Source organism: Pristiophorus japonicus, chromosome 4, assembly GCF_044704955.1.
Source record: "Pristiophorus japonicus isolate sPriJap1 chromosome 4, sPriJap1.hap1, whole genome shotgun sequence".
Taxonomy (NCBI): Eukaryota; Metazoa; Chordata; class Chondrichthyes; family Pristiophoridae; genus Pristiophorus; species Pristiophorus japonicus.
Genome location: NC_091980.1, coordinates 99,876,740 through 99,901,249, shown reverse-complemented (window position 1 = coordinate 99,901,249; position 24,510 = coordinate 99,876,740). Strand labels below are relative to the sequence as shown.

Below are 24,510 nucleotides of genomic sequence, written 5' to 3'. Positions count from 1 at the left end.
GAGACAGAGAGGTTGTTTCCACTGGTCGGGGAGACTAGAACTAGGGGGCACAGCCTCAAAATACGGGGGAGCCAATTTAAAACTAAAGGAATTTCTTCTCCCAGAGGGTTGTGTATCTGTGGAATTCTCTGCCCAGGGAAGCAGTTGAGGCTAGCTCATTGAATGTATTCAAATCACAGATAGATAAATTTTTAACCAAAAAGGGAATTAAGGATTATGGGAAGCGGGCGGGTAAGTGGAGCTGAGTCCACGGCCAGATCAGCCATGATCTTGTTGAATGGCAGAGCAGGCTCGAGGGGCTAGATGGCCCACTCCTGTTCCTAATTCTTATGTTCTTATGTTCTATAAATTCACCTGATTCGGACTGCAAAGGACCTATGTTGGTCTTCACTAATCCTTTTCTTTTCACACATCTATAGAAGCTTTTGCAGTCAGTTTTTATGTTCCCTGCAAGCTTCCTCTCATACTCTATTTTCCCCCTCTTAATTAACCCCTTAGTCCTCCTCTGTTGAATTCTAAATTTCTCCCAGTCCTCAGGTTTGTTGCTTTTTCTTGCCAATTTATATTCCTCTTTCTTGGATTGAACATTATCCCTAATTTCCCTTGTTAGCCACGGTTGAACTACCATCCCCATTTTATTTTTACTCCAGGCAGGGATGTACAATTGTTGAAGTTCATCCATGTAATCTATAAATGTCTGCCATTGCCTATCCACTGTCAGCCCTTTAAGTATAATTTCCCAGTCTATCCTAGCCAATTCACGTCTCATACCATCGAAGTTACCTTTCCTTAAGTTCAGGACCCTAGTCTCTGAATTAACACTATCACTCTCCATCTTAATAAAGAATTCTACCATATTATGGTCACTCTTCCCCAGGGGGCCTCGCACAACAAGATTACTAATTAGTCCTCTCTCATTACACAACACCCAGTCTAGGATGGCCAGCTCTCTAGTTGATTCCTCGACATATTGGTCTAGAAAGCCATCCCTAATACACTCCAGGAAATCCTCCTCCACCGCATTGCTACCAGATTGGTTAGCCCAATCTATATGTAGATTAAAGTCTCCCATGATAACTGCTGTACCTTTATTGCATGCATCCCTAATTTCCTGTTTGATGCCATCCCCAACCTCACTAATACTGTTTGGTGGTCTGTACACAACTCCCACTAGCGTTTTCTGCCCTTTGGTATTCCGCAGCTCTACCCATACAGATTCCACATCATCCAAGCTAATGTCCTTTCTTACTATTGCATTAATTTCCTTTTTAATCAGCAATGCCAACCCATCTCCTTTTCCTTTCTGTCTATCCTTCCTGAATGTTGAATACTCCTGGATGTTGAGTTCCCAGCCTTCGTCACCCTGGAGCCATGTCTCCGTAATCCCAATTATATCATAATGCTGGCCTAATGAAAATCATTGCAATGCACAATGTGTTGATGGTCATGAAATGTGATGTCTGCAATGATTTTGAGAGTGGTGGTGCTTTTGTCATGCATATGGTATGTGTAGCGCTGGACTCATCTTGTCACCCTTGCACCCCCTTCTCCTCTAATAACCTCATTTGTGTTTTGCAGCTCAGCCAGCAGCGCAGCCCCAGGCAAGATCACAGAGGCCAGAAGGTGGGGAGGCGGGGCAGGAGTCGGCGGATGATCCTACTACATCTGGTGCTGAGGAGCTCCGATTCTCGCCCATCAATTCGCTAGATCAAAGCACGGACTTCGAAGAACCTGCATCACCACGTTCCAGATGCCATTCCACCCCAAGGCCAGCTAATGGTCCTCCGGTCATTTCCGCCTCCACTCTGGAGGTACCAGCCCCAAGCACCTCACCACAGCGCACGACATTTGTCCCCAGGACAGCGCCGACCCCGCGGAGGCCTCATGGATGCAGCAGGTCTGTTCCACGAGCGCGACATGACAGCGGAGAGTTGGTAGAGTTGTCCAGGAAGACTGTAGACATTGGTGACCAGCTCATCGAAGCATTGGGGGTCATATCACGACAGCTGGCCATCATGACCGAGTACATTCCGCGCATGGTGGAGTCTCTGGATGCGATAGCAAGGAACACTGCTGCCACAGGCCTCCCAGTGGTCCCCGAGCGTGGCCCTCCACCCCTAGATTCTGCACCACCACTGCGAATGACAGATGAGAGCAACGACCAAGATCCTGCTTCTGCATCAGAAAATGTTGCCCCTTCGGCACCCCCCGCTCCCATACAACAACCGCATCTGCCTTCATCCCCCCACGATGAGGCACTGCCTGAGGAGCTCATCGTCCAGGCACCGTGGAGTGAGGAGGGGAAGGGATAGAGGTGTGCAGGAGAGGGGGGAAGGAAAGTGAGGTGCACGTGTGCAGGTGATGGCTGTGTTATATCTCCATCTGGGTGTATGCAATTTGTTGCAATGTGTGGGGGCTGGGAACCACGCTCCTGCTTTGCCTTAGTATTCTGTGTTGCTGGACATGTTGAACATGTGATTTCTGTCAATGGTGGAAAAAGTGGGGTGTGGGCGGGGGTTGGGTGTTATTGGCTGTGATATTTAAGATTTCAGACCGATGTTGGTATTAAACTTTTGTTATTAAACATAACCTTGTTGCGCATTATTTCAGATAGCTGGACCGTTATACACTGATGATTTCTTACCATGAAAGGGTTAAATGCAACTTAACATCAATCAACATAAACTTTAACTGGCACCAAGGTGATGGGCACCATTGATGTCTGAGCTGCACACACACAGCAGTGTGTTAGTGTTGACACTCACATCAGCGCTTTTTCAGGCAAATCTTTTAGATATCAGCTCCTCACGTAAGATGGGATTTAAAAATGCCAGCCACACCACTGGCATTCGTTCAGAACAGTTCCACTTTTTGTGGGCGGTTTGTTGGGTGAGCGATATTGTGGGCGATGTGTGCGAGGTGGTGAAATTGATGATGGGCGATCTCCATGGCTGCTAGTTTGGGTAAATATGCTCTTTACAACAAAAAAGTGGGTGGGCATTCATATTGAATCTCAGCATTAATTCCGTATGGAAAGTAACACTGGGCGATATTATGGGCGTTGATTTTGCCCATTCTGATAATTCCGCCCCCAAAAAGTGGACGGGCGGTAATATAGTTTCCCGGTGTTAAGCACATTGGGAAAATAACGCTCGCCGATAAGTCTCCAAAAAAGCCCGTCAGTTTCCATTTTTTGCCAAAATGGGCAATATATGGGCGTTATACATCATTTCAGCAGCAACCATTGATGTAAATTAAAAACCTTAGGACCAGACTTGCTTGTAACTGGAATTGAGATAGCCACACGAGAAATTATTACTTGAAAAAGAGGAACTGGGGCTTTGTAAAGATTTATTTATATATTCGGTTTAGTTCCTGCACACATAAAATTGCCTGTAAATAGATACAACACTAAGATTAACAAAAATTCCCAAGTAGTACACAATGCTTCAAGCATCCTAATAACATTAACATTTCTGTATCTTCTGTAAGTTGTTCATAATCTTCTTTAAAAAAATTCTCAGGATATGCAAGGCACTGGTAAGGCCAGCATTTATTGACCAACCCTGGTTGCAAGTGAATCCTCTTCTTGAACAGCTCCAGTCCAAGTGCTGCAGTACATGATGTACTCCCTTCTTCTTCTTCTTCGGCAGTCCCCTGGAGTTGAGGATGACTTGTTTCCACACTAAAATGAGTTATGGAGGTGACTGATGTGACCAATGCAAGATCTACAGTCTCAGTCACAGGTTGTGGTTGGAGGGATGGGTGTGTGGGGTGCTTGATTTGTCATATGCTCCTTCCACTGTTTGTACTTGGCTTCTGCTTACTCCTGGCGAAGGGATTCAAAGTGTTCAGCACTTCTTGGATCCTCCACTTTGAGCAGACTTGGGCCAGGGATTCCCAAGAGTCGGTGCGGATGTTAAATTTTTTCAAAGAGGCTTTGAGGGTGTCCTTGAAGCGTTTTCTCTGCCCTCCTGGGACTCGCTTGCCATGACGTAACTCGAGTAGAGTGCTTGTTTTCAGAGTCTAATATCGAACATGCGAACAATGTGGCCGGCCGGCCGAGCTGACCGAGTGTGGTCAATGCTTCAAATGCTGGGGATGTTGGCCTGAGAGAGAACGCCGACGTTGGTGCATCTATCCTGCCAGTGAATTTGCAGGATTTTCTGGAGCCAGCGTTGGTGGTACTTCTCCAATGCTTTGAGGTGCCTATTGTACATAGTCCATGTCTCTGAAGCATATAGGAGGGCGGGTATCACTATTTCTCTGTAGACACTCTTTTCCTCAGGTAACCGAAGGTTGCACTGGTACACTGAAGGTGGTGTTGGACTTTGTCTTCGATGTCTGTCCTTGCTGATAGTAGGTTCCCAAGCTATGGGAAATGGTCCACATTATCAAAGGTCTTGACATGGATCTTGATAATCGAGGAGCAGTATTGTGTGGTGGGGGCAGATTGGTAGAGGACCTTTGTTGTACGGATGTTTAATGTAAGGCCCAGACTCTCATACGCTTCAGTGAAGGTGTCAATGATGGTTTGGAGTTCGACCTCCGAGTGCGTACAAACGCAAGCATTGTCTGCATACTATAATTCAATGACAGAGGTTGGAACAACCTTGGATCTGGACCGGAGGTTGAATAATTTCCCGTTTGTTCTGTAGACTAACTCCACTCGAGCAGGGAGCTTGTTAAAGGTGAGATGAAGCATTGCAGAGAGGAAGGTTGAGAAGAATGTTGGTGTGATGACACAGCCTTGCTTGGCCCTGGTCTGCACTTGTATTGGGTCTGTGTACTCCCACAATGATGTTAAGTAGGGAGTTCCAGGATTTTGACCCAGGGAGGATTGGCCAACTTTAACAAATATATTAAACTTATTAGCAACAGTTGAAGTAAGAACTTGTATTTTATTTTATATCCAAGTTACTTTTGTTCCTGTATTAAATATCTGCAATGAAAAATTAACACTGGAGATCTGAGTTAATTCCAGAAAGAAGCGTGCTTTCTTTTTCTTTCCTGCCATCTGTTTTCAAAGCTATACGAAGTTTATGCCAAAACAAAGTAGTCTCCTCTTGATGTTGAGGCCACTGCAAATATGTTGTCTTTTTCACCAGTTTCCTCATTCTGTGATATGGAGAAAGTTGGTCTGACGGTACGTCCTCTAAAAAAACCAAAATCAAAACATCTTTCTGTTCATCAAAAAGCCGGAAACTTGCGACCTGAATTTCTCTGGAACACCATTCACTTTCCAAATAGTGGCGACTGATTACACAGATCGTTTTCCTACTCATATAAATGTTGTCCACAATATTATCAATGATCGCTTTCCCAGGTTCGAAATCTCGATGGTGGAGACACAAGGTCCATTCGTTATTCCCTTCCAGATTTGGCAACAGTTGGTTTAATACCCATTGTTCATCATGCGCGTTATAAGAAATAAAGGCATCATACTTGTATCTTTCATCTCGTCGTCTCTTTCGATTTTTATCATAAATGAATGCCAAGAAAAGGTAATATGCATATACAACATGCCATCTCCAAAAATGATAGGCAAAACTTGCTATTATTGTCATTATTATGGCTATAGATGATGAAATGAAGAGCATAAACTCAAAGTGGACAGTACAAGAATTTGAATTAAAAGTAATCAGTTTCATCCCTTTAAGACTAGGTGGGTAAGCACATGTAAACCGATCGAAGTAGATCACTTGAGTTTTATTGTCAGTGTGGGACCAATTTTGAAACCAAGAATTATCACATGCACACATAAAAGGGTTATCTCCAAGGTCCAAAAAGTTGAGTGAAGGTACTGCTCCGATATGTGCTTGGTTTACAACACCAATTTGATTATTCGCAGCCCTTAAGAGTTTTAAGTTGATCAGCCTTGCATACTTCAGAAAGTCTAGATTCTGCAACCAGACTTTATTGAGATGAAGTTCAATCAAGGCAGGTAACTGCCAAAGCAGACGAGGGTTAATCGATGTTAAGATATTGTTGCTCAAGTCCAAGTAAGTAATATTTGGCGCATAGCAAAAAGTACTAGAATCAATGTCACGGATGACAATATTTCCTGCGTGGAGCTTTTTCAAAGAATTTAACCCTTCTAGGAAGTTCGAAGGAAAATTCTGGAGACCATTATGAGCCTGGCTATTTATCGCGAGATAGTGCAAGGACTTCAACGATGTAAACGGAGCTCTGACTAGCTTCTGTGAGGACGCGTAAGTGAGGTGGTTGTCAAATAGTTGAAGTTCCCACAGGGATTTAACTGCTGAAAATACGCTGTCTCTCAGAACATCACTCGTTAGTTTGTTGGATCCCAATAGCAAATGCTTTAGATTTGAAAGCCCACTAAAACTTCCTTCAGACAGACCGGATATCTGATTGTCAATCAAATTAAGGTAACTTAAATTCTGCAAATGGATGAATGTGTGTTTCTCAATAGAATTCAATTTATTGCATCTAAGATTAAGAATTTCCAAGCTCTTCAGATTTGAGGAGAAGTTTGCTATTTCTAGCAGATAATTGTTACCCAATTGTAATTCCGTTAATTGAAAAAGCCCAGAAAACGAAGATGATGTAACTTCAGTGATTTTATTTCCGGCGAGAAGCAGTTGTTTCAGTTTGCCAAGTGGAGTAAAATCTTCAGAACCAATGCGGTTAATTTGATTGAAACTGAGATCCAAGTTTTCCAAATTGACGGCACCCAAAATTGCTTTCGGAACGGCAGTGAATTGGTTGCTCGCGAGGGACAACACTCTTAAAGAAACTGAACTGAATAAAGAATGCGAGATATTGCTTAATTTATTCACTGACAAGTCTAACTGCTCCAAATGCACGCATGAAATAAAGGTACGGTCATTTAAGGCGTTGAGACCATTTCCGCTCAGATTGAAAACTGTTAAATTTTGGTGTAGTTTGCAGATTTCCAACAGGAGGGGATCTGTTGCTTTCAATCGTAAATTATTTAGCTGAATATTTTCCAGTGGCGCATTTCTTATGCTTGTAAGGAGCGCAAGTATGTCGGATGGCTGCATGCGAATTCCTCCTAAAGCTAATTTGTTCATCTCTTTTAAAAACGATTCATCTTCAACATGCAATACGACCGATTCATTGGCTCCTGCAAACGAAAGATCCAGAGAGAGGAGATGGCCGAGAACCTTGGTTGTTACATTGAACACAACGAAAGGATTCTTTGATATATCCAGTTCCTTTAGGGTTCTCGGCACACGAGAGAGGTCCTGGGTTGCGAAATTGACCAAACCATTGTCTCCCAGCTGCAATCTCTCCACAGCAGCAGCGTTAAACACACAACTCACTTCCTCCAATCGATTTAACATGTTCGAGGTTAAATTGATTGTTTTTACATTCACCAAGCTGGCGAAGGCATCAGGATCAATCCGTTTAATAATATTGTTGTTCAGTAACAATACAAGGAGGTTTCCCAAGCCGCCCAGCATGCTTCTGGTTAACGCAGACAATTTATTGTGACTGAGATCCAAGTAAGATAGATTCTTTACACATCCGAAAGTCCCCTCAGCGATATCACTAATGTTGTTCCTTGAAATGTTCAATACTTGCAGTTGCGGCAAGTAATCAAAGCTGGATTTCTGCAGACTCGTTATTCTGTTTTCAGATAAGTCCAGGTTTTTCGTAATGTTCGGAATGTATCGCGGGACCTTGGCCAATTTCATCTTGTAACATACCACTTTCAAATTCGTGCCAAAAAGTAAGGAGCCATGTACTTGGCAATCATGCAGCGAGAAACTCATCACTTGCAGTCCTAAATCGTTAATGAAGGAAGCTAAAACTAGTAAAAGTTTAGTAAAATGCATGGTTACCACGGCGATCTGTGAATAACCTACATTGAATTGACGAGCCTGCATTAGGAACTTCCGCGATTGAAAGGGAAGCACACTCAAATCCTTACACAAATTTTCATAATCCTTCCTGACACAGCTTCCGCATTTAAGAAGTGAGACAGATTTTACTGTTTAAATAGCGCGTTTAGCAATCAAGCACTTACAGTTCTAAAGACTCCGACAACAGGGCTCTCACCACAATGGCCCATACTTTTTGGGGAAACTCAATCCTCATACAGTATATTACTCGTCAACTGGTTCACGTGGAAAAAAAAATCTCATACCATTATCGATTAACACTTCGACTGGAGTTATACAACTTGGGGGTGAGGTTCGGGGCAGACCTAATGGATTTAGGAGCATCGGTGGTATCCTGAACTATACTGCTATTTTTTGCATTGATAGCACCCAAAACCACTTGACAACGGGAAGGTTTGTTTTTGGAATTTGGGCAACACTCTTAGTATTTATTTCCCACTCCTAAATACCCCGAGATCAATAACCATCAATCACATCGAGTGGAACTGGAATCATACAGTTCCAGGGATGGGGGACTTTAGTTACATGGATAAGAACAGAAGAAATAGGAGCAGGAGTAGGCCATTTGGCCATTCAATAAGATCCTGGCCTCAACACCACTTCCCCATCCTCTCCCCATAACCCTTGACTCTCTTATCATTCAAAAATCTGTCTGTCTCCATCGTAAATATATTCAAAAACCCAGCCTCCACCGCTCTCTGGGGTAGAGAATTCCAAAGATTCACGACCCTCTGAGAGAAAGAAATTCCTCCTAATTTCTGTTTTAAATGAGCAGCCCCTTATTCTGAAATGATGAACCCTAGTTCTAGATTCCCCCCATGAGGGGAAACATCCTCTCTCCATCTATCCTGTCAAGCCCTCTCAGAAACTTATATGTTTCAATAAGATCACCTCTCATTTTCCCTGGCTACTTTAGGTGCTATAAAGCCTCCGAGGAAGCCAAGATGAGGTCTTAACCTGCAATGCAAGTTTAACCCATGTTTAATGCAAGACGCTATCTTGGTAAAGGAGTTGAAACTCTTTTTGGAGTTCACCTGCAAAAACATAAAACATTAAACGGTGCCACCCGACCTGGGTGACACTCCAGACATTTACAAGGCCCTTTTTTTCCCCCCCCTTTTTTTTTTTGTGTTTTTCTTTTTTTGGTTTTTTTTTGGGCACTAAAATCACAATTTTCTCCAGTGCCCCCTATAAAAGGGAAGGGGGACACTAAAAGCACCGGCAATTAAAACAAATTAAACTTAAAAACGTAAAATCAAATTAAAATTTGGTTGCGGGCGTGATGATGCACTCCAGTCCCTCCGGTGCCCACCTCTCGCGGAAGGCCGCGAGCGTACCGGTGGACACCGCGTGCTCCATCTCCAAGGACACCCTGGACCGGATGTAAGAGCGGAAGAGAGGCAGGCAGTCAGGTTGAACGACCCCCTCGACCGCCCGCTGCTTGGACCGGCTGATGGCACCCTTGGCCGTGCCCAGGAGCAGTCCTACGAGGAGGCCCTCGGACCTACCTGCTCCCCTCCGCACAGGGTGCCCAAAGATCAGGAGAGTGGGACTGAAGTGCAGCCAGAATTTCAGGAGCAGCCCCTTCAAATAATAAAACAGGGGCTGCAACCTTGTGCATTCCATAAAAACATGGAACACGGACTCTTCCAGACCGCAGAAATTGCAGGCGGCCTGGGAGTCCGTGAACCGGCTTAAAAATTTGTTGCACGGCACTGCTCCGTGCACCACCCTCCAGGCCAAGTCCCCGATGAATAGTGGGAGGACCCCTGCGTAGAGTGCCCTCCATCGGGGACCCCCGCCTCCTCCGGATGGCAAGATGGTACGCCATGGCGTGTCCGGACGGCCGGCGAGGATGGCAAAGTTGAGGGTGTGCAGGAGCAGCCCATACAGGAAACCCCTCCGCGCGGAACTGAAAGGCACGGAGGGGATTTCCCGAGGCGGCTCAAGTTGTGAGGCGCCGGCCCCCGAGGGAGGTTCCGGGGTTTGGCGCCGATGAGGAATTCCGTCCGGACGGGGGTCAGTTCGGACGGGATCTCCCCACGTGCTTGAGCCTCCTCGATGCACCTAACGGAGTCAGGGCCCAGAGCTGTTTTTAGCGACTCGATGGCATCGGCCGCGTGGCGGACGTTGGCAGAATTTAGGCGCCGCGCCAGCGTGTCTGGCGCCATCCAGCCCGCTCCTCCGCCATCGAGCAGGTCCCTGACCCTGGTCACCTCACCAGCCACAGCCCTCTCTTCCGACCGCCACATAAAATCTCGGTCGTGGAGGTACGGATTCCCGAGCAGCGGCTCCTGCAGGACGGCCGCCACTCCAGCCAGCGGAGAGCTGCGCTTGGTGGAGACTTTGTTCCAGACCCTGATGAGTTCCCTGTAAAAGACAGGCAGCTCCCGGAGGGCGGTCCTGGCACCCCCCAAGTTCACAAACAGGAGCTGCGTGTCATAATTGAGGTCGCGCTGCTGGCGAAAGAAATACCTCGCCAGAGCACACCACCTAGGAGGGGGCTCGACGTAAAGGTATCTCTGCAGGGTCTGAAGACGGAAAGTCGCGAGCTGGGCGCTGACGCACACCAACGACCGACCGCCCTCCTCAAGCGGGAGACTCAAGACCGCAGCAGAGACCCAGTGCTTCCTATTGTTCCAGAAGAAGTCCACCAGCTTCTTCTGTATCTTGGCGACAAACGCAGGGGGAGGGGTCAAAGTGACCAGCCGGTACCACAACATTGCGGCCACCAGCTGGTTTATGACTAGCGCTCGACCCCTGTAGGACAGCACTTGGAGCAGTCCTGTCCAGCGCCCTAGGCGAGCGGCGACCTTGGCCTCCAGCTCCTGCCAGTTCGCCGGCCAGGCTCCCTCGTTGTGGCTAAGGTAGACTCCCAGATAGAGGAGATGGGTCGTGCTCCAGGCAAAAGGCCTGAGCTCCCCCGGCAGGGAGTCCACCCACCACTGACCCACCAGGAGTCCGGAACATTTCTCCCAGTTGATCCTGGCGGAGGACGCGGCCGAGTAAATCTCCTGGCACTCACGCATCCTCCGCAGGTCAGCGGGATCCTCTACCGCGAGGAGCACGTCATCGGCGTAAGCCGAGAGGACGACCTCCACGCCCGGCCCTTGCAGAGCCAGTCCCGTCAACCTCGTCCGCAAGAGGCGCAGGAAAGGCTCCACGCAAACGGCGTATAACTGGCCGGACATGGGGCATCCCTGGCGCACCCCTCTCCTGAAGCGAAGGGGCGCCGTCAAGGACCCGTTAACCTTAATCAGACACTTCGCAGCGGCATACAAAAGTCGGATCCGGGCGACGAAATGCGTCCCGAACCCGAAAGCGCGCAGAGTTCCGAGCAGATAGTCGTGATCCACCCTGTCGAACGCCTTCTCTTGGTCGAGGGATAGGAAGGCGACCGACAGACCAGCCTCCTGGGAACAATGGATGAGGTCCCGGACCAGATGGATGTTATCGTGGATTGTCCGGCCCGGGACCGTGTATGACTGGTCGGGGTGGATCATGTGGTCCAGCACGGCACCAAGGCGAGCAGACATCGCCCTGGCGAAGATTTTGTAGTCCGTGCTGAGGAGGGAGACCGGGCGCCAGTTCTTAAGGAGACGGAGATCGCCCTTCTTAGGCAGCAGGACGATGACTGCCCTGCGCCAAGAGAGGGGCATCTCCCCGGTCGCCAGACTTTCCCCCAGGACCCGCGCGTAGTCGCTCCCCAGGACGTCCCAGAACGCCCTGTGGAACTCCACGGTCAGCCCGTCCAGCCCCGGGGATTTTCCCCTCGAGAGCCAGGCGAGGGCACCGGTCAGCTCCGCCAGGCTTAGCGGAGCTTCCAGATTTTCGGCGCCCTCCGGGCTGACCTTCGGCAGGTCCTCCCACAAAACTCTACGCGCTTCCTTGCTGGACGGATCCGGAGAGAACAGAGCCCCGTAATATTCGCGGACCCTGTTGTTGACGCCCTCCGGATCCGAGACGAGAGAGCCGTCGTCGGCCAGCAGCGTCAAGAGCTGCTTACGGACACTCTGCCTTTTTTCCAGCGAGTAGAAGAAGGGGGAGCCGCGGTCCAGATCCCGCAGGAACCGGATCCGCGACCTCACGAACGCGCCTCGGGACCCGACGAGCTGCAGGTCCTTCAGCGCGGCCTTCTTCGCTTCGTACACCGTCCGCAGGGCCGGGTCCTGGACGACTTGACCGAGACGGGCTTCCAGGTCGAGCACCTCTTTTTCTAGGCGCCCGACTCTGGCCGCCCGCCTCTTGGTCGACCCCCTCGCGTACTCTTGACAGAAGACGCGGACGTGAGCCTTGCCCACGTCCCACCATAGCCTCAAGGAGGGGAAGCCCCCCTGCTTCCTTCTCCAGTCGGACCAGAATCGACGGAACGAGTCCTGGAACCGCACGTCCTCCAGCAGCCGGTTGTTAAAGTGCCAGTACGCGGACCCCGTCCTCGCGCGGAGCGAAGCGAGCTCCGCCCACACCAGGTGGTGGTCCGAACACGGCACCGGCCGCATGGAGGCCGCCGGGACGCAGGAAACGTACGCCCGAGACACGTAAAGGCGGTCGACTCTAGACCATCCAACTCCAGGCCTCACCCAAATAAAGGCGCTGGAGTCGGGGTGGAGATTTCGCCAGACGTCCACCAAGTCGAAGGACCCGACCAGGTCCCTCAACTTCTCCATCGCCGTCATGCACTGCGGGGCACCGGAGCGGTCCCTTGCCTCGAGGGTGCAGTTAAAATCCCCCCCAAGGACAATGCAGTCGCCGACGTCGACGGAGCCAAGAAGAGCGGACACCTCTTCAAAGAAGCGCGTTTGCTGCGGGCCGGGCTGAGGGGCGTACACGTTCACGAGATGGAGCGGCACGTCCCCCAGGCGAACCGTTACGTGCAGCAAGCGGCCTGGCACGGGCTCCTCGATCCCCAAGATCTCCGGCTGAAAATGCGGGCCCAGCAAGATGGCCACCCCACTAGAAATGGCGGTGAGGTGGCTCATGCGGACCTCTCCTTGCCATTCCAGGAGCCACGTGGCTTCGTCTCCCGGAACGGTGTGGGTTTCTTGCAGGAAGCACACCGCATATTTCCCCTCCCGCAGGAGCGAAAAATTGTCAAATCTACGGCGTGCCCCTCTGCCGCCGTTGATGTTGAGGCTGGCTATGGTTATCTTCATGGCAAAAGCATAGTGCAACCTCTACCTTAACCTATTGTGGGGGAGGGAGCGGAATCTTTTGTTGAACTCCACTCCCTCCGCAGCCCAGCGAGGAGTCCCTCGAGCTCGCACAGCTCAAGGTGTTGCGCCTTTGTCAAGGGCCCGCCTGCGGCCAAGGTTTTAACGGCGGCGCGGACGGACCCCTTGATCAGCTCTGGCTCGGACCATTTTTCCAGGGCCAGTCGGGCTTGGTTGCAGTGACCCCGGCTCTGGGCCAAAAAGTCCCGGAGTTCCTTTGCAGGAATGAGGATGGTCTCAGCGGCGGCCGCGAGCAGATCCACCGCCTCGCTGGCGGTGGTCTCTAGGTCTTCACCCGCGTCCCCCACCGAGTCCCCGTCCTCCTCCGGGAGGTGGCCGCCAGCAGCCGGCCCATCGACCGCACAAGGTACGGCAAATGAACCGGCCGCTCCAACCGGCCCTGGCTCTGCCCCGATCCCACCCCCAGGATCGTCGGCAGAGGAGTCCCCACTGGGCTCTTTTAAAAATGGTGCTGGGTCGGGAAATGACAGCGGAAGGGGTTCCCCCTCCGCCCCAGGAACCGGGGAACAAGGAGAGACCCGGCCATAGGAAATCCCCAGGTTCTCCAAGTGCTCCAGCTCCACAGCAAGAGGCGAGGGTGGGTGTTCCTCCCCCTCCCCGCTGCCACCCCCCGGCCCAGCATCTACAGTGTCATTATAAACATTTGTTTCATTTTCTGCCGGGTCGAGCGACTCCCGGGGGAAGTTGGGTATTGGCTGGGCGGGCTCAGGTTCGGCCTTTTCGGCCCCGCCCGCCTCAGTCCCCGGGACGCCCGGCCCGGCGGCAATGCATTCCTCCGCGATCCCCACGCCCCCCCCGACAGGCAGATCTTCCACGCCATCCCCGGGAGGCAGAGGCTGGGCAGCCTCGACTGTCTCACCCTCCCCGGGGACAGACTCCTCTCGCCTACAGCGCAGCTTGGGGGCGCTGGTTGGGGATGCGGGACACGCGGCGGGCACCGACTCCTCCGCGGAGGGATGTTGTTCCCCCTCCGCCTCATCGGAGCCGCGCCTCCTTTTGTTCCTGGGGATGCGCGGAGGCAGGGAGACCTCCATGTCTGCCGAGGCCTCCCGCTCCGCCCCCCCCTTTTCCTTTTCTTGCCCGCGCCCGGGCCCCTCTGTTGTGTTGTTCAAGGGCTCGGGCACGGGCTCGGGGCACCCCGCGCTCGCTGGTGACTGGGTTGGGCCGAGCGCGGTAAACAAATTGTCTGGCGCACCGAGGGGACCCGCCTCTGGATGTTTTGCCTTCTCCCGCGCCTTCCTTCCGATCAGATGCTCTTCCTCCCCCCCGCCGGAGGCCATAATAGCAAGGGCCCCCGGCGATGCCCGCGCACCTATGGCTCCCGGCACGCGGACGCAACTAGGGGGAGGGGTGGCGGCGGCGCCAGCCTTGGCCGCCTTCGGTGGTTTGGTGGCCTTGGAGGCGGGGCAGTTCTTGCGAATGTGCCCCACCTCTCTGCAGGCATGGCACCGCACGCCGTCCGACGTCCAGAAGACGCGGTAGGCAGTCCCCTCGTGCACCACATTAAAGTGCCCTTCCGTCATGTCCTCCCGCGCCAGCCGGACAAAGAGATGGCGGCGGAAGGAGAACACGTGGCGCAGGCTGTTCTCCCTGAGGCCGAGCGGTATGGGGTTGATCCCCGACCTTACCTCCCCCAGTTGGTGTAGGTGAGGGAGGAGGAGCTCAGCGGAAACAAAGGGCGGGACGTTTGACACGATGACCCTCTGCGCGGTGGCCTCGAGAGGGTCCACCGGCAGGAACGTCCCGCCCACCGTGAGCCCCTTTTCAAGGGCCAGGGACACCGCCCGCTCCGACCCCAGGAAGAACACGGCCTTCCCAGACATCTTGGAGGCTGCGACAATGGCCGAGGGGCCGACTACCCCAGCCATCGCCCGCATGCACTCCTCGATGGTCATTGTGGGGTGAGTGTAGCTCTTGACCCCGTGTTTTTTGGTGATTAATCTGAATGGTGGCAGGGCAGCGGGTGGCGCAGGAGGTGCCGTGGAAGCGGTTGCCACCTGCGCATATGTCCTTGCTGGCCCTGCCACCGGCGTGGATGGGGTCGCCATCACGGGGTCCCTTTAAGGGCTACACCCACCCCAAAGTCACAGGCCTTAATGGTCTTTATTGGCCTCGTATATTAACTGAGCAGAGGAGCCCTTAACGAGGCACCTCTCCCCTAGTTGGCAATTGGGGAGGGGCCTTGCTCCCTCTGCTCAGTTGTCTCAATTGTTTTTTTTTTAAATTAGGAGAAAGGGGCCTCAGAGAGAGAGGGGAGAAACAGAGTAACAGAGAAAGAGAGAGGGGGGTGGGAAGGGGGGGGGGAACTGCGAGGGCAGGTCTCCCCTCGCAGCTGTGGGTGGGTGCAATCCCCAGATGGCAAAACACAAAGTCTTTGGGGTGGTCTTCAGGTGAGGGGAGAAGATGTCTTCACCTGGGGCAGCTCGAGCCACCAGGCACACACTCCCAACGATGTTTAATTAGGTGATGAAATTCTTGAGCCTGGTAGCTCCAGCTGTCCCAGGCTAGGCAATTGGGGCGGGGGGGGTTCAGTTGTGTGTGGGGCCTAGTTGTAAGCAAGGCCCCCACACACACTTCCACACACACACACCCCCCGCGATGTTCCGGCCCTCAGTGGTCTTCTTTCCTCCCCCCACCGATTCAACAAAGTCTTTTTGGGACTGCACCAATACACCCACCTGTTGAATGGTAGAGTCTCCCTCCTTCCACACTGGATGTTGTTGTTGTTGGTCTTTCCCCCTTTCTCCAACTCTTTGCAGAATGGTAAATTGTTGTTAAATGTTTTCTTTTCTCCTCCTCTCCCTCTGGGTGAAAGTTGGTGGTGAAGCCCCTTCCTTCCTTCTCTTCCTGGGCTGGTCTCAGGGCTCTCCAGGCAGGAGCTAAGGTTGGTAGCTGCTCCTCTCACTGCTCACAGCTCCAACTGAGCAGGACACACCTCCACTGCTCCACAATTGGTCCTTGTGCATGAAACTCTTTTGAGTTTACCTGCAAAACATAAACATTAAGACCATGCCACCCGACCTGGGTGACACAGCAGACATTTTCAAGGCCCCTTTTTTTTTTTAATTAATTTTTTTTTTGGTTTTTTTGGGGCGCTAAAATCAAATTTTTCCAGTGCCCCCTATAAAAGGGGGGGGGGACACTAAAAGCACCGGCAATGAAAACAAATTAAACTTTAAAACGTAAAATCAAATTAAAATTTGGTTGCCGGGCGTGATGATGCACTCCAGTCCCTCCGGTGCCCACCTCTCGCGGAAGGCCGCGAGCGTACCGGTGGACACCGCGTGCTCCATCTCCAAGGACACCCTGGACCGGATGTAAGAGCGGAAGAGAGGCAGGCAGTCAGGTTGAACGACCCCCTCGACCGCCCGCTGCCTGGACCGGCTGATGGCACCCTTGGCCGTGCCCAGGAGCAGTCCTACGAGGAGGCCCTCGGACCTACCCGCTCCCCTCCGCACAGGGTGCCCAAAGATCAGGAGAGTGGGACTGAAGTGCAGCCAGAATTTCAGGAGCAGCCCCTTCAAATAATGGAACAGGGGCTGCAACCTTGTGCACTCAATAAAAACATGGAACACGGACTCCGCCAGACCGCAGAAATTGCAGGCGGCCTGGGAGTCCGTGAACCGGCTTAAAAATTTGTTGCACGGCACTGCTCCGTGCACCACCCTCCAGGCTAAGTCCCCGATGAATAGTGGGAGGACCCCTGCGTAGAGTGCCCTCCATCGGGGACCCCCGCCTCCTCCGGACGGCAAGATGGTACGCCATGGCGTGTCCGGACGGCCGGCGAGGATGGCAAAGTTGAGGGTGTGCAGGAGCAGCCCGTACAGGAAACCCCTCCGCGCGGAACTGAAGGGCACGGAGGGGATTTCCCCGAGGCGGCTCAAGTTGTGAGGCGCCGGTCCCCGAGGGAGGTTCCGGGGTTTGGCGCCAATGAGGAATTCCGTCCGGACGGGGGTCAGTTCGGACGGGATCTCCCCACGTGCTTGAGCCTCCTCGATGCACCTAACGGAGTCAGGGCCCAGAGCTGTTTTTAGCGACTCGATGGCATCGGCCGCGTGGCGGACGTTGGCAGAATTTAGGCGCCGCGCCAGCGTGTCTGGCGCCATCCAGCCCGCTCCTCCGCCATCGAGCAGGTCCCTGACCCTGGTCACCTCACCAGCCACAGCCCTCTCTTCCGACCGCCACATAAAATCTCGGTCGTGGAGGTACGGATTCCCGAGCAGCGGCTCCTGCAGGACGGCCGCCACTCCAGCCAGCGGAGAGCTGCGCTTGGTGGAGACTTTGTTCCAGACCCTGATGAGTTCCCTGTAAAAGACAGGCAGCTCCCGGAGGGCGGTCCTGGCACCCCCCAAGTTCACAAACAGGAGCTGCGTGTCATAATTGAGGTCGCGCTGCTGGCGGAAGAAATACCTCGCCAGAGCACACCACCTAGGAGGGGGCTCGACGTAAAGGTATCTCTGCAGGGTCTGAAGACGGAAAGTCGCGAGCTGGGCGCTGACGCACACCAATGACTGACCGCCCTCCTCAAGCGGGAGACTCAAGACCGCGGCAGAGACCCAGTGCTTCCTGTTGTTCCAGAAGAAGTCCACCAGCTTCTTCTGTATCTTGGCGACAAATGCAGAGGGAGGGGTCAAAGTGACCAGCCGGTACCACAACATTGCGGCCACCAGCTGGTTTATGACTAGCGCTCGACCCCTGTAGGACAGCACTCGGAGCAGTCCTGTCCAGCGCCCTAGGCGAGCGGCGACCTTGGCCTCCAGCTCCTGCCAGTTCGCCGGCCAGGCTCCCTCGTCGGGGCTAAGGTAGACTCCCAGATAGAGGAGATGGGTCGTGCTCCAGGCAAAAGGCCTGAGCTCCCCCGGCAGGGAGTCCACCCGCCACCGACCCACCAGGAGTCCGGAACATTTCTCCCAGTTGATCCTGGCGGAGGACGCGGCCGAGTAAATCTCCTGGCACTCACGCATCCTCCGCAGGTCAGCGGGATCCTCTACCGCGAGGAGCACGTCATCGGCGTAAGCCGAGAGGACGACCTCCACGCCCGGCCCTTGCAGAGCCAGTCCCGTCAACCTCGTCCGCAAGAGGCGCAGGAAAGGCTCCACGCAAACGGCGTATAACTGGCCGGACATGGGGCATCCCTGGCGCACCCCTCTCCTGAAGCGAAGGGGCGCCGTCAAGGACCCGTTAACCTTAATCAGACACTTCGCAGCGGCGTACAAAAGTCGGATCCGGGCGACGAAATGCGTCCCGAACCCGAAAGCGCGCAGAGTTCCGAGCAGATAGTCGTGATCCACCCTGTCGAACGCCTTCTCTTGGTCGAGGGATAGGAAGGCGACCGACAGACCAGCCTCCTGGAAACAATGGATGAGGTCCCGGACCAGATGGATGTTATCGTGGATTGTCCGGCCCGGGACCGTGTAGGACTGGTCGGGGTGGATCATGTGGTCCAGCACGGCACCAAGGCGAGCAGACATCGCCCTGGCGAAGATTTTGTAGTCCGTGCTGAGGAGGGAGACCGGGCGCCAGTTCTTAAGGAGGCGGAGATCGCCCTTCTTAGGCAGCAGGACGATGACTGCCCTGCGCCAAGAGAGGGGCATCTCCCCGGTCGCCAGACTTTCCCCCAGGACCCGCGCGTAGTCGCTCCCCAGGACGTCCCAGAACGCCCTGTGGAACTCCACGGTCAGCCCGTCCAGCCCCGGGGATTTTCCCCTCGAGAGCCAGGCGAGGGCACCGGTCAGCTCCGCCAGGCTTAGCGGAGCTTCCAGATTTTCGGCGCCCTCCGGGCTGACCTTCGGCAGGTCCTCCCACAAAACTCTACGCGCTTCCTTGCTGGACGGATCCGGAGAGAACAGAGCCCCGTAATATTCACGGGCCCTGTTGTTGACGCCCTCCGGATCCGAGACGAGAGAGCCGTCGTCGGCCAGCAGCGTCAAGAGCTGCTTACGGACACTCTGCCTTTTTTCCAGCGAGTAGAAGAAGGGGGAGCCGCGGTCCAGATCCCGCAGGAACCGGATCAGCGACCTCACGAACGCGCCTCGGGACCCGACGAGCTGCAGGTCCTTCAGCGCGGCCTTCTTCGCTTCGTACACCGTCCGCAGGGCCGGGTCCTGGACGACTTGACCGAGACGGGCTTCCAGGTCGAGCACCTCTTTTTCTAGGCGCCCGACTCTGGCCGCCCGCCTCTTGGTCGACCCCCTCGCGTACTCTTGACAGAAGACGCGGACGTGAGCCTTGCCCACGTCCCACCATAGCCTCAAGGAGGGGAAGCCCCCCTGCTTCCTTCTCCAGTCGGACCAGAATCGACGGAACGAGTCCTGGAACCGCACGTCCTCCAGCAGCCGGTTGTTAAAGTGCCAGTACGCGGACCCCGTCCTCGCGCGGAGCGAAGCGAGCTCCGCCCACACCAGGTGGTGGTCCGAACACGGCACCGGCCGCATGGAGGACGCCGGGACGCAGGAAACGTACGCCCGAGACACGTAAAGGCGGTCGACTCTAGACCATCCAACTCCAGGCCTCACCCAAATAAAGGCGCTGGAGTCGGGGTGGAGATTTCGCCAGACGTCCACCAAGTCGAAGGACCCGACCAGGTCCCTCAACTTCTCCATCGCCTCATGCACTGCGGGGCACCGGAGCGGTCCCTTGCCTCGAGGGTGCAGTTAAAATCCCCCCCAAGGACAATGCAGTCGCCGACGTCGACGGAGCCAAGAAGAGCGGACACCTCTTCAAAGAAGCGCGTTTGCTGCGGGCCGGGCTGAGGGGCGTACACGTTCACGAGATGGAGCGGCACGTCCCCCAGGCGAACCGTTACGTGCAGCAAGCGGCCTGGCACGGGCTCCTCGATCCCCAAGATCTCCGGCTGAAAATGCGGGCCCAGCAAGATGGCCACCCCACTAGAAATGGCGGTGAGGTGGCTCATGCGGACCTCTCCTTGCCATTCCAGGAGCCACGTGGCTTCGTCTCCCGGAACGGTGTGGGTTTCTTGCAGGAAGCACACCGCATATTTCCCCTCCCGCAGGAGCGAAAAATTGTCAAATCTACGGCGTGCCCCTCTGCCGCCGTTGATGTTGAGGCTGGCTATGGTTATCTTCATGGCAAAAGCATAGTGCAACCTCTACCTTAACCTATTGTGGGGGAGGGAGCGGAATCTTTTGTTGAACTCCACTCCCTCCGCAGCCCAGCGAGGAGTCCCTCGAGCTCGCACAGCTCAAGGTGTTGCGCCTTTGTCAAGGGCCCGCCTGCGGCCAAGGTTTTAACGGCGGCGCGGACGGACCCCTTGATCAGCTCTGGCTCGGACCATTTTTCCAGGGCCAGTCGGGCTTGGTTGCAGTGACCCCGGCTCTGGGCCAAAAAGTCCCGGAGTTCCTTTGCAGGAATGAGGATGGTCTCAGCGGCGGCCGCGAGCAGATCCACCGCCTCGCTGGCGGTGGTCTCTAGGTCTTCACCCGCGTCCCCCACCGAGTCCCCGTCCTCCTCCGGGAGGTGGCCGCCAGCAGCCGGCCCATCGACCGCACAAGGTACGGCAAATGAACCGGCCGCTCCAACCGGCCCTGGCTCTGCCCCGATCCCACCCCCAGGATCGTCGGCAGAGGAGTCCCCACTGGGCTCTTTTAAAAATGGTGCTGGGTCGGGAAATGACAGCGGAAGGGGTTCCCCCTCCGCCCCAGGAACCGGGGAACAAGGAGAGACCCGGCCATAGGAAATCCCCAGGTTCTCCAAGTGCTCCAGCTCCACAGCAAGAGGCGAGGGTGGGTGTTCCTCCCCCTCCCCGCTGCCACCCCCCGGCCCAGCATCTACAGTGTCATTATAAACATTTGTTTCATTTTCTGCCGGGTCGAGCGACTCCCGGGGGAAGTTGGGTATTGGCTGGGCGGGCTCAGGTTCGGCCTTTTCGGCCCCGCCCGCCTCAGTCCCCGGGACGCCCGGCCCGGCGGCAATGCATTCCTCCGCGATCCCCACGCCCCCCCCGACAGGCAGATCTTCCACGCCATCCCCGGGAGGCAGAGGCTGGGCAGCCTCGACTGTCTCACCCTCCCCGGGGACAGACTCCTCTCGCCTACAGCGCAGCTTGGGGGCGCTGGTTGGGGATGCGGGACACGCGGCGGGCACCGACTCCTCCGCGGAGGGATGTTGTTCCCCCTCCGCCTCATCGGAGCCGCGCCTCCTTTTGTTCCTGGGGATGCGCGGAGGCAGGGAGACCTCCATGTCTGCCGAGGCCTCCCGCTCCGCCCCCCCCTTTTCCTTTTCTTGCCCGCGCCCGGGCCCCTCTGTTGTGTTGTTCAAGGGCTCGGGCACGGGCTCGGGGCACCCCGCGCTCGCTGGTGACTGGGTTGGGCCGAGCGCGGTAAACAAATTGTCTGGCGCACCGAGGGGACCCGCCTCTGGATGTTTTGCCTTCTCCCGCGCCTTCCTTCCGATCAGATGCTCTTCCTCCCCCCCGCCGGAGGCCATAATAGCAAGGGCCCCCGGCGATGCCCGCGCACCTATGGCTCCCGGCACGCGGACGCAACTAGGGGGAGGGGTGGCGGCGGCGCCAGCCTTGGCCGCCTTCGGTGGTTTGGTGGCCTTGGAGGCGGGGCAGTTCTTGCGAATGTGCCCCACCTCTCTGCAGGCATGGCACCGCACGCCGTCCGACGTCCAGAAGACGCGGTAGGCAGTCCCCTCGTGCACCACATTAAAGTGCCCTTCCGTCATGTCCTCCCGCGCCAGCCGGACAAAGAGATGGCGGCGGAAGGAGAACACGTGGCGCAGGCTGTTCTCCCTGAGGCCGAGCGGTATGGGGTTGATCCCCGACCTTACCTCCCCCAGTTGGTGTAGGTGAGGGAGGAGGAGCTCAGCGGAAACAAAGGGCGGGACGTTTGACACGATGACCCTCTGCGCGGTGGCCTCGAGAGGGTCCACCGGCAGGAACGTCCCGCCCACCGTGAGCCCCTTTTCAAGGGCCAGGGACACCGCCCGCTCCGACCCCAGGAAGAACACGGCCTTCCCAGACATCTTGGAGGCTGCGACAATGGCCGAGGGGCCGACTACCCCAGCCATCGCCCGCATGCACTCCTCGATGGTCATTGTGGGGTGAGTGTAGCTCTTGACCCCGTGTTTTTTGGTGATTAATCTGAATGGTGGCAGGGCAGCGGGTGGCGCAGGAGGTGCCGTGGAAGCGGTTGCCACCTGCGCATATGTCCTTGCTGGCCCTGCCACCGGCGTGGATGGGGTCGCCATCACGGGGTCCCTTTAAGGGCTACACCCACCCCAAAGTCACAGGCCTTAATGGTCTTTATTGGCCTCGTATATTAACTGAGCAGAGGAGCCCTTAACGAGGCACCTCTCCCCTAGTTGGCAATTGGGGAGGGGCCTTGCTCCCTCTGCTCAGTTGTCTCAATTGTTTTTTTTTTAAATTAGGAGAAAGGGGCCTCAGAGAGAGAGGGGAGAAACAGAGTAACAGAGAAAGAGAGAGGGGGGTGGGAAGGGGGGGGGGAACTGCGAGGGCAGGTCTCCCCTCGCAGCTGTGGGTGGGTGCAATCCCCAGATGGCAAAACACAAAGTCTTTGGGGTGGTCTTCAGGTGAGGGGAGAAGATGTCTTCACCTGGGGCAGCTCGAGCCACCAGGCACACACTCCCAACGATGTTTAATTAGGTGATGAAATTCTTGAGCCTGGTAGCTCCAGCTGTCCCAGGCTAGGCAATTGGGGCGGGGGGGGTTCAGTTGTGTGTGGGGCCTAGTTGTAAGCAAGGCCCCCACACACACTTCCACACACACACACCCCCCGCGATGTTCCGGCCCTCAGTGGTCTTCTTTCCTCCCCCCACCGATTCAACAAAGTCTTTTTGGGACTGCACCAATACACCCACCTGTTGAATGGTAGAGTCTCCCTCCTTCCACACTGGATGTTGTTGTTGTTGGTCTTTCCCCCTTTCTCCAACTCTTTGCAGAATGGTAAATTGTTGTTAAATGTTTTCTTTTCTCCTCCTCTCCCTCTGGGTGAAAGTTGGTGGTGAAGCCCCTTCCTTCCTTCTCTTCCTGGGCTGGTCTCAGGGCTCTCCAGGCAGGAGCTAAGGTTGGTAGCTGCTCCTCTCACTGCTCACAGCTCCAACTGAGCAGGACACACCTCCACTGCTCCACAATTGGTCCTTGTGCATGAAACTCTTTTGAGTTTACCTGCAAAACATAAACATTAAGACCATGCCACCCGACCTGGGTGACACAGCAGACATTTTCAAGGCCCCTTTTTTTTTTTAATTAATTTTTTTTGTGGTTTTTTTGGGGCGCTAAAATCAAATTTTTCCAGTGCCCCCTATAAAAGGGGGGGGGGGCACTAAAAGCACCGGCAATGAAAACAAATTAAACTTTAAAACGTAAAATCAAATTAAAATTTGGTTGCCGGGCGTGATGATGCACTCCAGTCCCTCCGGTGCCCACCTCTCGCGGAAGGCCGCGAGCGTACCGGTGGACACCGCGTGCTCCATCTCCAAGGACACCCTGGACCGGATGTAAGAGCGGAAGAGAGGCAGGCAGTCAGGTTGAACGACCCCCTCGACCGCCCGCTGCCTGGACCGGCTGATGGCACCCTTGGCCGTGCCCAGGAGCAGTCCTACGAGGAGGCCCTCGGACCTACCCGCTCCCCTCCGCACAGGGTGCCCAAAGATCAGGAGAGTGGGACTGAAGTGCAGCCAGAATTTCAGGAGCAGCCCCTTCAAATAATGGAACAGGGGCTGCAACCTTGTGCACTCAATAAAAACATGGAACACGGACTCCGCCAGACCGCAGAAATTGCAGGCGGCCTGGGAGTCCGTGAACCGGCTTAAAAATTTGTTGCACGGCACTGCTCCGTGCACCACCCTCCAGGCTAAGTCCCCGATGAATAGTGGGAGGACCCCTGCGTAGAGTGCCCTCCATCGGGGACCCCCGCCTCCTCCGGACGGCAAGATGGTACGCCATGGCGTGTCCGGACGGCCGGCGAGGATGGCAAAGTTGAGGGTGTGCAGGAGCAGCCCGTACAGGAAACCCCTCCGCGCGGAACTGAAAGGCACGGAGGGGATTTCCCCGAGGCGGCTCAAGTTGTGAGGCGCCGGTCCCCGAGGGAGGTTCCGGGGTTTGGCGCCAATGAGGAATTCCGTCCGGACGGGGGTCAGTTCGGACGGGATCTCCCCACGTGCTTGAGCCTCCTCGATGCACCTAACGGAGTCAGGGCCCAGAGCTGTTTTTAGCGACTCGATGGCATCGGCCGCGTGGCGGACGTTGGCAGAATTTAGGCGCCGCGCCAGCGTGTCTGGCGCCATCCAGCCCGCTCCTCCGCCATCGAGCAGGTCCCTGACCCTGGTCACCTCACCAGCCACAGCCCTCTCTTCCGACCGCCACATAAAATCTCGGTCGTGGAGGTACGGATTCCCGAGCA

General features: G+C 54.8%; 1 protein-coding gene across 1 annotated transcript; it reads right to left on the bottom strand.

Moving 5' to 3' along the window:
• Positions 1–4,955: 4,955 nt before the first annotated feature.
• On the bottom strand, positions 4,956–7,844 carry LOC139262471 (toll-like receptor 13). Its single transcript, XM_070877656.1, has one exon. The coding sequence runs from the start codon at positions 7,824–7,826 to the stop codon at positions 4,956–4,958; it is 2,871 nt and encodes a 956-aa protein (XP_070733757.1). The 5' UTR covers positions 7,827–7,844.
• Positions 7,845–24,510: the final 16,666 nt, after the last annotated feature.